At 43.0% G+C, this 13,170-nt stretch overlaps 1 protein-coding gene across 9 annotated transcripts in view; it reads left to right on the top strand.

Moving 5' to 3' along the window:
• Nucleotides 1–13,170, top strand: part of SCAF8 (SR-related CTD associated factor 8) — a 331,677-nt gene that overhangs the window by 112,149 nt on the left and 206,358 nt on the right. For all 9 annotated transcript variants that reach the window (XR_016311644.1, XR_016311647.1, XR_016311646.1 and 6 more), the window contains 3 exons: nt 59–172; nt 3,473–3,629; nt 6,301–6,455. Coding sequence is in view for 3 of the 9 variants with exons in the window: in XM_089669768.1 (XP_089525894.1) it covers nt 59–172; nt 3,473–3,629; nt 6,301–6,455 (426 nt within the window). In the remaining 6 variants the exon portion in view is untranslated. The remainder of the gene's footprint in view (nt 1–58; nt 173–3,472; nt 3,630–6,300; nt 6,456–13,170) is intronic.

Genomic DNA, 13,170 nt, shown 5'->3' with positions numbered 1-13,170 from the left:
ATATTCAAATTTACTAGAAATGCATAATAAAATATTCTGTACTCTGAACTGTTCACAGATGATTCCACCTCGAGGCTGTGCCTATGTTTGTATGGTTCACAGACAAGATGCATTCAGAGCTCTTCAGAAGCTTAGTGCCGGCTCGTGTAAGATCGGATCGAAAGTCATCAAGGTATTCTTTTGCTAAACGTCATTAGAATACAGTAGAGGGCCTTTATTGTCATTGTAAAAAACAATCTGAATATAGAAAAGTTTAATTGCCACACTTAGAAGAATGCTTTACACATATATAAACAATATAACAACACACAAAATAAATAATCATTCCAAAAATAATAAATATAAACATCCAAAAAAAAAAGCATTAAAATGTACTTCCAACTTTCGCTACTGCACAAAATCTGTGTAAACAGATGTTGCAGACTAGATTTAATATTTACACTAATTGTATTTATAGCCCTTGGAAAAAAAACTAAATCTCTAAATCTAGTCAGCTGCAGCTTAAATGTTAAGTTCACCTTTAAAAAAAATAAATGCTCATCTTTTTGCAGGTAAAAAAATGTGCAATTGTTATTTTTTTTATTAGCAGCTTCTAAAGCAATGCAAGGCTCCTGCAGACTGTCAAGGTAGCCGACTGCTTGTGCCTTGTACAGGCAGGCAGTTAGACAGTGACAGGAATTATCCATGAAACTACCTAGATTGCTCACCAATATCCTGGTAGTTCATTAAGAACTGCAAGCTGTCAACCACAAATGCTGTCAGTAGTTGTAGTTTTCTCATACACAGAATTCTGTGAATAAATGAGCCCCAGCCAACCAGGGTTTTTTTTTTTTTTTTTTTTAAATTATGACAGCACGCTTGGGGAGAAGATCCCTGGCTCAATGCTACTAAATGCGGTGGATTGAGGAGAGGCTGCAGCAGTGGGAAGATGTTACATGTTCCACTGTAAAAACAGGTGGAACATGTAACCTCTTCCCAAAGGTGAACTTATCCTTTAATGTTTCTAAAATGCTTACCCAACTGCATCAGTTAACCATCGGTGGCATCAAAAACCGTTGAGTCTTGCTTTTACTTCCCATTTTTGTGCAGCTTTCTAAAATGTTGCAAGGTGGTGAGTAAATGAAGCTGCAGGATATTTGTTTATTTAGGAATCTATTTCCTAGGCACATAGCTGCAGCTTGTGCTCCTCTCCCAGCAGTTGAAAGTCCATTTGATAAGGGCCCGTTCACACCATCTGTTTGCGGTAAGGCTTAATACTTTTTTTTGACAGGGAACGGCATTTGTTTTGCCAACACAATTATTATGTGTTACATTAACGTGTTTTACTTCAAATAGATACCGTAAACCCCAAAAATTGCAAGTTAATTCATAAAGGTTCAGTTTGGACAGCAGTCTTGATCGAGAAGTGAATGATTCAGAAACTTATCAGCAGACATTTAAACTCTTGGTGATATAAAGACCAATGTTTCCTAGCCTATGAGTTCTTCAATAATTCCAGAGAAGGAAACTAACAATACTCCATGGCCCCTACACATTGGCTATTATGCACAATTACATAAAATTTTAATTTCTTACTTTCTGTACAAGTCTGAGGACGTTAAGATACAAACATTAGTTATGATTAACAGTTCTTTCTTGAAATTTTTGCAATGTAACTATCTTAACTAGATAATATAGGTCTCAGGCAAAGTATTCGATGAACAACATCTTCCCTCCTCAGAGCTAGAGCCAAATGGTATGAGGTGATCCCCAACCCGCTGAAGAAGATTGGGAGGATGTTTATGGAACATATTGCATCAAGTTATTTCCTCCAAAGATCCTCTTACAACTTAAACTGTTCCATCAAACCAACTACATGCCCCAACACATGTATAGCCTAGGGATTAGAGAAACTCCCCTATGCAGGAGACGGACTTCTTGCATGCTTTGTAATTGTGTGCCCAGATTCAAAGTGTGTGAGTTTCTTGAGTTGTCTTTAGGTCTTCCAAATATTAAGTGCCCCAGGGTCTGGGTTGGTGGAAGACCACCCAGTTGGTTCCCATACCAAAAAACTGCTGCATATTCTCTATTTTTATGCCAAAAAGATTGTTGTAAGCACCTGGAAGAGATCCTTAATATTGATGCATTTGTATATGCTTATTTTAAAAAGCAGTAAACATGATCTTAAAAAAAAAAGTATTCATAAAACCTGATTTATAGGCTCATAACTTCTGTTGATAAGACACTGGGAAGCGTTTGAGGAGACGTCCACTGGGCGCCATCGCTATAGTCCTACCCCATCGTACGAGTCCTATATTTTGTGCTAGTGCCCTAAGGTGATGGACTACTTCTCCTACATGGAGAAATCACTCTTAGCCTAATTAGTTTTTTTTATAGCTGGACCAAGGATCTTCTAGCACTTGCCACAGATGCCTTGATAATTCCCTGTTCTCAGTTCAGGCTGATCTACATTTTCCCTCCAGTGTGAATTGTGCCTTAACTGCTCAAAAAAAGTAGAACAAGAGAGGAAAACGATGCTTCTCATTGCACTGAGCTGGCTTAGAAGAATCTGGTACACAGACATAATCAGACTTGTAGCAGACATTTTCTTCTCATCAGATCTGATACCTCAAGGCCCTGCTTCTCAGTGTCTGGCATTAATGGCGTGGTTGTTGAAGCCACTTATGAGAAGGTGTGCTATCATACCTGGAAGTCCTTTGTTGCCTGGTGTGGACACAGGCACTTGGAACGCAGAGATTACTCTGTGCCTTGCATTCTGGCCTTCCTACAATTAGGTTAGGACCAGAACTTAAGCACTCTGAAAGGGCAGGTACTGGCCTCTGGCTTCCCTCTCCCTTGTGGAAACTTTTATTTATGGTGAAGATCACATTGAGCCCCTGTTGCAGCACCTGTGCTTCCTTGGGCTCTCAACTTGGTTCTCTCTGGTCTGCAGAAACCATTCTTTGAACCCATCATAGATATGCCCCCAGATGACCTCTTCTGCAAAATAGCCCTTTTGGTTACTGTCACATGTCACACATGTCTTTGAGTTGGTGGCTCTTACTTGTAAAGAGCCATTCCTCATACAGTACTTCACAAAGACAAGTTTGTCGTACGCCCAAGACCATCCTTTCTTACCATGGTGGTATCAGTTTTTCACCTTGATGAGTCCTACCATCCTTATGCCCTTCTCCAAAGCATCCAAAGGAAATCTTTTTGCATTGCCTGGACGAAGTCAGAGCCATTAGAGTCACCTTAAAACCACAGCTTCAATTAGACATACGGATTCCCTATTTATCCTTTCGTCAGAAAAGTTTAGTGGTTCTTAAGTTTTAAGTTAATACTAGTTTCAAGTTAATTTAACCCATGAGGTCACAAAAGATGAATCTTAAGAGCAAGAATCAATAGTATATTCTGCCGTCAATACTGTTGTGAACCTATTTTTTTTCCAGTAAACTAATTGTTTTATTTGTCTGGTTATTGATTCATTTAGATCGCTTGGGCATTAAATAAAGGTGTGAAAACAGAGTACAAGCAGTTCTGGGATGTTGATCTTGGAGTCACATATATTCCTTGGGAAAAAGTAAAACTGGATGATCTAGAAGATTTTTCAGAAGGTGGAATGATTGATCAAGAAACTGTTAATAATGGTAACACTTTAATTTTAAATTTCTAGCGAGTGGGAGATTTGATTGCAACATTGTACAATTTCTTTTAAATATGATCATGAAGCTGAACTCCAGGTAGCTGTTTAAAACGCTAGTGAATGTAGTTATGTATATTTAAAACAAATTTAAATGCTGCTAGTGTAAATATTAATGAAATAATGTACTTAGCCTCTTCCAATAGCCTGTACAGGAGCACTTAGATCAGTAGTGGGAGGGCAGTAATAGGAGGTACTCTGACTTCCTACATGCACTTGTGCAGGCATAGAATATGCTGACAGAAGGAAAGAACAGAGAGATGACCTCATGAGTCTGCTGCTTTTTTGCTGTCCAGTAACAGGCTGAATACAGGGAGGTGACCTAGCTAGCTTAACTGAATTAGAGAAAAGGTTATCAGGCTTTCTGGGCTGTGTAAATTTCAAGACTTGGGGAAAGAAGGGCAAATCTTAATAACAGGTAACACAAATGCCATATATTTATTTTAATGGTGTATTTATTCGCTTGCCTGTAACTCTACTTTAATAATATCTAAGCCTCCTTTCACATATGTGTGACTCTGCATGTCGCGTGTGCACAGGCACAGCAGCACATTCATTTGCTTTGTTCAGGGAACTGGTCCCTTTTTTTAAAACGCATCTGCATGAAAATTGCATGGTGCTTTTGCACCATGCAATTTCTTTGTGCAGGAAACCACACTGCGTTTTTCAGTGGGTTGGAGTGACAATAATAGTTAATGACACCCCTGTGCATTTTGTGTGCAGGTGTATACAGGTGCAGTAGTGCGTGCAATTTACAAGCACCCCCACACCTGCATATACACTATATTGGCAATAATATTCGGACGCCTGCCTTTACACGCACATGAACTTTAATAGCATCCCAGTCTCAGTCCTTAAGGTTCAATATTGATTTGGCTCACCCTTTGCAACTATAATAGCTTCAGCTCTTCTGGGAAGGCTGTCCACATGGTTTAGAAGCGTGTCTATGGGAATGTTTGACCTTTCTTCCAGAAGCACACTTTTGAGGTCAGGCACTGATGTCGGACAAGAAGGCCTGGCACGCAGTCTCTGCTCTTAATTCATCCAAAAGGTGTTCTGTCAGGTTGAGGTCAGGATTCTGTACAGGCCAGTCAAGTTCCTCCACCCCAAACTCGCTCATCTATGTCTTTATGGACCTTGATTTTTGCACTGGTGCGGAGTCATGTTCCGGAAGGGGCTGTTCTCACAAAGTTGGGAGCATGAAATTGTCCAAAATGTCTTGGTATGCTGACACCTTAAGGGTTCCCTTCACTAGAATTATGGGGCCAAGTCCAACCCCTAAAAAATAACCCCACACCATAATCCCCCCCTCCACCAAACTTTACACTTGGCACAGTGCAGTTAGGCAAGTACCGTTCTCCTGGCAACTGCCAAACCTAGACACGTCCATCAGATTGCCAGATAGAGAAGCGTGATTGGTCACTCCAAAGAACACGTCTCCACTGCTCTAGAGTCCAGTGGTGGCGTGCTTTACACCACTGCATCCGACTCTATGCTTTGCACTTGGCGATATAAGGCTTGGATGCAGCTGCTCGGCCATGAAAACCCATTCCGTGAAGCTCTCTACGCACTGTTGTGATAATCTGAAGGCCACACGAAGTTTGGAGGTCTTTAGCTATTGACTCTGCAGACAGTTGGTGACTTCTGCTCACTGTTGCACTTCAGCATGCAATGGCCCGCTCTGTCATATTACCTGGCCTACTACTTCGTAGCTGAGTTGCTTTTGTTCCCAGTTGCTTCCACTTTGTTATAATACCACTAACAGTTGACCGTGGAATATTTAGCAGCAATGAAATTTCACGGATGGACTTATTGTACAGGTGGCAACCTATCACGGTACCACACTTGAATTCACTGAGCTCCTTAGAGCGACCCATTCTTTCACAAATGTTTGTAGAAGCAGTCTGCATGCCTAGGTGCTTGATTTTATATACCTGTGGCTATAGAGGTGATTGGAACACCTGAATCCAATGATTTGGACAGTTGTCCCAATACTTTTGGCAATATAGTGTATGTGAATGTAGCCTAAAGCATACATTATGTAGCAAGAAACGTGATTTAGTTTGCTTAAAGTGGTTTTATAGGCTAAGCATTTTTTACCTTAATATATTTTCTGCATTAAGGTAAAAAACATTTATGTGCAGCTACCCAGATTCCACAACCCTTCACCCTCTCTGAGCCCCCCACCTCTCAAAATACTTACTGGAGTCCTGTCTCGATCCAGCACTGTGACCAAAAGTAGCAGCGTTGCTAACCCTCCTCCTTCACTGGACACAGTAATGTGGGGGTGGGGACAGGGATAAAGCCATCACATGTTCTACCATAAGAAGCAGCTTCCAGTGGTGGCACACGGAGAAGAGGCGGAGCCCAGAGCGCCAACTGGGGAGCCCGAAGAGGAGGATTGGGGCTGCTCTGTGCAAAACCATTGCACAGAGCAGGTAAGTATAACATGTTTGTTAGAAAAAATAAATAAAATTGAACCTTTACAATCACTTTGGTGCATTTACTAGAGTCTGTGTCTTACTCCTACTAGGGGTATGTGTTTGTAACTTTGCTCCTAATACACTTCAAGCTCATTTTAACATAATAAAATGTGATTTCTGTTTCACATATTATAGACTGGGCAAATCAAAGAAATGCAGAACCTACTGTAACTAAGGAGCCCGTTTCTGTACCACCTCCCACTACTACTGTGCAGAGTCCAGTTATTCCAAAATCCACCATAATAACAACGCAAACAGAGGCATATACTCAGCCTGTTGCAATGCTCCAGGTAACTATTTTTACTAAAATAAGTGGATAATGTAATTTTGTGAATATACAGTTACTGTTTTTTATTTATTTTTAAGTTGTAATGAGTTATATCAAAGTTCAAACATATTAAACACTAGTATCATTTATTCATGTACTAGTAACTGTTGTATTAACCTGTATATTTGTTTATCAAACACAGTTACCTTACATACATGCTGTTATTATCTTTGGTAGAAGAGTAGTTCCTTTGCTTGTTAGTGTTATCTTATTATGCCTATGAGCCTCTATTGCGGAGACATTTTTCTTCTACATCAGACTTAGGCAACCTTAAAAAAGTGCAGATATACCTGAACAAAACGGGAGAAGTAAACGATCACCGGGCACAGTGTCGCCTCCTCACACCTGATTTAAACCTCTAATCACAATACTACCATGCAATCATGGGTTTAAATCAGGTGGTGAGGAGTCAACATGTCACCTCCTCACCACCTGTCAAACACGCTTGAATCGCTTTTCAGAGGAGCAGCAGTGCCTGCTGCACTTTTGAATGAGCCATTAGTTGTATTCGGCAGCGGCACCCTTAGGGCTCATTCACACGAACAGTCTGGGGTTGGTAAAACCTGAGGTTTAGTTGTGGTTGTACTGCCCACAATCCCTTCCCCCTTTAACTTCTGAGATTGCAGCCAAATGTGTACACATGCTACAGCAGGAATTAAGCTCCCTGCTACTTTTGATGGCTGCTACCAGCTGCCAAGCGCGACCCATTCAAGTAAATGGGGCCACTCTGCAAGCGCCCCCCAACTGCATGCTTCTGCGGGGTCCAAGGGATTAAAGTAGGTGGTGAGAAAGCAACACAGTGCTGCCTGCTTTAACCCCATGTTTGCTGGACTGCACAAGGTTGCAGGGCGACCTCATTCACTTGAGTGGGTCATACTTGGCAGGTGCTACTCCCACCAACCATGACAGGGTGTATGACTCCTGCTGCAGCTGCGACATGTGTACTCCCCTGACTACTGCAGCTAAAGGGGGTGCTATTGTGGTTTGGGGGTGGTAAAGACACAGCTTAACTATGGGGCTTTACCACCCCTAAAACTGCAAATGTAAATGAACCCTGCTTTGAGCCCCCTATAAAGCTGCTTTCACACTGATATGCTGTGCTTTACCTGCACTGTGGGTGCAGTGCATCTACGACTTTCCAAGGTTAGCTGTGCTTTACTATAGACTTCTATTATATCCTGCAGGTGTGGTTCGGCTTCTGTAAGCACACCAAAACTCCTGCACTCAGGAGTTTTGGTGCGCTTTCAGAAAGTGCACCAAACCCGCAGGATATAACAGAAGTCTACTGCTAAGCTTAGCAAACCCGCAGGAAAGCTACAGGTACACTGCACTGCATATGTGGCGTGTAAACTGCAGCACATCATTGTGAAAGCAGCCCTATACTATTATGCCCAGTGTATTGCTTCACACTGACCTGAAGATCTCTTCTTTCCTGCTGCTGGCACCATTCGGGAGACCGCTATCCAGGATAAGAGGTGGAGTGCAGTTGGTATCATTCCGCATGGGACAGGAGCCGGCATCGGCTTATGCAGCTCTTGTTCCCAACTACAGCTCCACCTTTACAATCCCTCTGCATTGCACTCTGCTTGATGCTTTGAGATGGCGGGTCAGCAAGCCCAGACCGCGGTAGATCTACCGGTGGTAAATCGCAAGCTACTGGTTGCTGACCCCCTCTCTACAGCATAAAGACTGCCAGAAATTTTGATTTGGACAAAATAACTAATATTGAATTAGCATATATTTCCTAATCTGCAAACATACTAGAATACTGGTTTTCTCTGAATACCATATCCACTAGACAGAACACTAGACATATAGCACAAATGAACATGAGAGTACTTGAGCAATTCGGCAGGGGACAAGTGGGTAGCATTCTCGCCTTTTAATTCTTGGAGGACAGAAGAGAGTGGGGGTGCAACCAGGTGGATGGGAGGATGGAGCCAGAAGGACAGAAGAGAGGGGGGATGCAGTCAGGTGGAGGGAGGATGGAGCCAGGAGGACAGAAGAGAGGGGGATGCAGCCAGGTGAAGGGAGGATGGAGCCAGGAGGACAGAAGAGAGCAGGGATGCAGTCAGGTGGAGGGAGGATGGAGCCAGGAGGACAGAAGAGAGGGGGATGCAGCCAGGTGAAGGGAGGATGGAGCCAGGAGGACAGAAGAGAGCAGGGATGCAGCCAAGTGGAGGGGAGGATGGAGCCAGAAGGACAGAAGAGAGCAGGGATGTAGCCAGGTGGAGGGGAGGACAGAGCCAGGAGGACAGAAGAGAGCAGGGATGTAGTCAGGTGAAGGGGAGGGGAGGACAGAGCCAGGAGGACAGAAGAGAGCAGGGATGCAGCCAGGTGGAGGGGAGAATGTAGACAGGAGGACAGAAGAGAGGGGGAATGCAGCCAGGTGGAGGGGAGGACGGAGCCAGGAGAACAGAAGAGATGGGGGATTCAGCCAGGTTGAGGGAGTACAGAGCTTTAATATCATTACTAGCGCTCCCTTTCTCTCTAACTCCCTCCACTTGTCAGTCAGCAGCAGTGGCAGTCCCTATGCCGAGATCAGATGGGGTCTCCTCACAGGCTGTGCGTCACAGCTCACACAGCGGAGACCTCCTTCAACTTCTTCCCCTTCACAATCACGGGTCAGCTGATCACTGGTTTCCACCTCCCCTGCCCTGACGTGAGCTTAATGGGCAGCCAGACAGCCACGAAGAGGTTGAGTGAGTGGCGCAGGCTCAAGGGCGCAGCTCAGCTTTGGGCCCCACAAGAAAATGCGGCCCTGGCAATTCCCGGGCAAATTCCCGGTTTGCCCTATGGCCAGTCTGGGCCTGTTTGAAGGGTAAGGTCCCACCCTTTTGGGTGAGAGCGCACACTACCAGGAGTGTTGGGACATATTGAGTGATCTGCCATCAGGCATCAGTTGGTCAGATTTGCAGGCCGCTACTTGGGCTTCAGTTCACACGTTCACAAGGTGGATGTGAGAGCTACAGAGGACTCTGCCTTTGGCCACAGCGTCTTGAGAACGGCTGAATAGTTTTTGGGATTGTTGGTGGTGGCAATCATGGTGTCACCCTCCCCTCAAAATTTCTTTGGGACATCCCACATAGTCACGAATAGCCTGCTCCGTGTCCAGTGATGTACGATAAAGAAAATTGGATTATTTTTTTTTTCATACATGCCTGTACAATCCATTTCTTGGAGTACATCATGGGACACAGAGGTTCCTCCCCTCTTTCGGGAGTTTCATTGCTTACAAAAACTGAAGAACTTCCTGTGTAAGAGGGTTATATAGGGGAGGACTTCCTCTCTGATTGGTCGGCCAGTGTCTATTCACCTATAGATGGCATATAACCCACATAGTCATGAATAGCTTTCTCCGTGTCCCGTGATGTACTCCAAAAGAAATGGATTTTACAGGTAAGTATGTAGAAAGAATCCAATTTTTCCTTGCATTAGCTGACAAAGGGAAGCAGGATCACATGATTAGAGCAGCCTGAAAATAGGTAAATGTATACATTTTTCTTTCACAGGTTAGTAAGCATGGATGTTAGGGTTCTCCCAGAATTCCACTTTAAACAAATACATATTCTTTCTAAACTGCATGTAAGTACCTGAAACGGTATTGAAATCAGCCTGTTATGCCCTTTACAGTAGAACCTAGGCTGGAAGAGGGACACATAGCTTTCTGAGCTAGTTAGACCCTGCTGTATGCACATAATCACACTGCTGGCAAGGATAATGGAGGAGGAGAGAAATTACCCAATTAGTTTGTTGGTGCGCTTTCACTATCCAATCGCAGACTGGGGGCAGGTAGGTGCCCAGCTCTGTTGCTTAACTACTGTAGAGGAGTCAGGTCATTGTCTGTGCTATCTGGCAAGCAGGTAAAGATCTCAGGACTCCTGTGTCATTAAAGGTCACCTTTCCTAACATGTTACGTTACACCCATATTCAAGGTGTAACACGTAACATGGTATGAAAGGACCGCCCCCCTCTCCCTTTGCTTTGACAGCTAGCACGGGATCTTCATGCGGTGAGCGCTGTGGGTAGTTCATTGAGTCTTCCTGTTATAATTTTTCGGCTTGCTCATTCGGGATGTATGGGCAAGCAGATATACTGACAGGTCTGCAGGAGACCTGCATGGCACCAGCAATCTGGTAGTTGGTGCAGTGCTTTATAGGCTTTTGCAGCAAAAAATAATAAATGCACCTTTTTTTTCCTTCAAAAAAATGTGCATTTATTATTTTTGCTCAAAAGGTGAACTTATCCTTTAATCACTTGCCCTCCAAAGGATTTACCCCCCTTCCTGACCTGGCCATTTCTTGCGACACGGTGCTGCGTTACTTTAACTGACAATTGCGCTGTTATTCATGAAGCTCAGCCTGAATGCAGCCTCTGCTGCTTCAGTGTAGCCCAAGTGTAGCTCCTGTAGACCAAAAGCAAACTACTCTGGAGACCCAACTCCTTTAAGTGTACTGACCCTCTGCAGCGGTGTATCAGAAAAACAGTTGTACAAGCTCCCCAGGATTATTCATTCTAATGCAGTGTATTATCGTGTCCTGTCTGGTCATGCAACTCCCACATCGGTAATACTTACACATTCTCATCCAGCCAACTGTCAGTCCACGTGTGACTACAAATCATAAGCCAAAATGGACACCCCTCTACTTCCTGTCTTCACTGGACAAGAGTAGGCTATAGAGAGGGACCCCACGGCCTATGGTGGCTGGAGGAGGAACGGTAGCCCATAACTCCTTCAGAGAGCATGGCCCACCAGACTAACAGAACACTGGCCCCAGTGGCCACCAGGAGATCGACCAGTCAGATTTTAAACAAAACACTGCAATGTATACTTACCATTCCCGCTGCAGGACTGAATCATAACAGGAGTCCAGTCTTCACCCATCGTGATGGGCTTTGTCACAAAAAGACCTTCAAGGACTCGGTCCCTTTACCCTTCCTTGGGGCTTCTGCCTTGGACCTGTATAGCACCCTGGAGTAGCTTGAGCATTGCACATTTATGCTGTGCAGGTGAACTGAGAAGGCTAATATTAATACCACAAGGTTTTCAAACTTGTCAGGCCTAGAAATAATTTTCATAGAAGAAATAAAGACACAATCTGATCTGTTTGCTTTTTTGGGTTTGGTGCAGACACTGAAAGTCTTTACCTCTCTTGTGTGAACTTCCAGTGTGTTGCTATACCATTAAGATTAAAAAGGGCTGCCGTCAGGTGAGTCTGCTCTGTTTGTTCCTTGTTATATATGTCCCACAGTTGGGGACTCAGATAATTTGCAGTTAAGCTGGCCATGCACTTGTACATTTCTGAAACAAACATATGAACATTCTGAGCACTGCATTTAATGACTTGTGTCAAGATTTTTCTTGCATTTAACATTTGGTTTCAGGTCACATGGACTTGCCCAAATGAAAAACCACATTTCCACAAATTTTTCCAGCTCCTTTGAATTTTCTTGCCGCTGTAGTTGAAAACAACCATCATGCTGACTCCAGTATTGATTAGAAAATCAACTGAATTTACTGAAAATGAAAATTATTAAATGAAATTCTATTAATATATGGCCAGCTTTATGGACCTTACTTTTCAGGGTTGCCTTGATGAGCCAGTATGGCTTCCGCATGTATTTCCAAATGTTAGCAGAGTAGTGGAAACACTTTAGTTAGCTTTAATTTCCTGGCTATCTGGAAAATGTGTTTAGGACCTTTTTAGAAATACCGTAAATAACGAAGATAAATAGAAAACCATAAAAATCTATAATGATTTTATTGTGTTGAATATTTGGGTTTTTTTTTTTTTCTTTTTTTTTACACTTGGTGTAAAGCTGTCCATACATGGTTTGAAATACCAATGGTACAGCTGGTACCAGCTGAATTTAGAGCCATGTATGGGGACAGTGTTTGTGTTTTTATACCTGCCAACTCAATAGGAAGACCAGTATATGCTGATGGATGAGGTGGGCAAAGCACAGGTGCACTTTAAAGCTGAACTAAAGTCCGCAAGTACTTACATCCACTCCAACAATGCAATATCTGCAAGGTTCTCTGCCGGGTCTTCCACAATTTTGTTTGATTAGCTATAAAATTATGTAACTACCATTCATGTGCATGGGAGTTTATTCATTCCAGTGCCAAGAATATACACTGAGCCATGCATGTGTACATTCTTAAAAAGATTGTAAAGAGGCAGGCCTATGTGTTATTCCTCAAGATCTTGCCTGCATCTTTTTTTGTTTGCACTTTAGTTTCACTTTAAGGAACCCTAACAATGATATTTTCTTGGCTCCCTTTTGGAGTAGTAAATATACCATTGAAAGTGTTATGTTTCATCTGTTCAATAAGTGCCATAAATACCAGTTGATCCTGCCAGATCAGCTGTTAACTTCTTGCCTTTGCTGACTCTTATAAGTTACTATTGTTCCTAGCTATCACTCTGAACCACAGAACACTTTTGTCCATGTTATGAGGAGGTAGAGGTGTTCTGTGGTACTGTCCTAGGGTGATAATGCTGGTAGTCAATAAATACAGTACAGTGAGCGAAAGTTCAGCCTAGGACAAGAAATGTGTTACTGGCAGGATCATGAGGTAAAAACAAAAGGAAAAAGCTTGAAACAAAGAAAACTAATGCAACCATCACATCTGTGGTAAGCTGCAATATATAAAATTTTTGTGTTTTTGGTTT

This window comes from Staurois parvus, unplaced genomic scaffold (genome assembly GCF_062004578.1).
Source record: "Staurois parvus isolate SC_StPar_1 unplaced genomic scaffold, SC_StPar_1.0 ptg000081l, whole genome shotgun sequence".
Classification (NCBI taxonomy): Eukaryota; Metazoa; Chordata; class Amphibia; order Anura; family Ranidae; genus Staurois; species Staurois parvus.
This window is presented reverse-complemented; position numbering and strand designations above follow the sequence as displayed.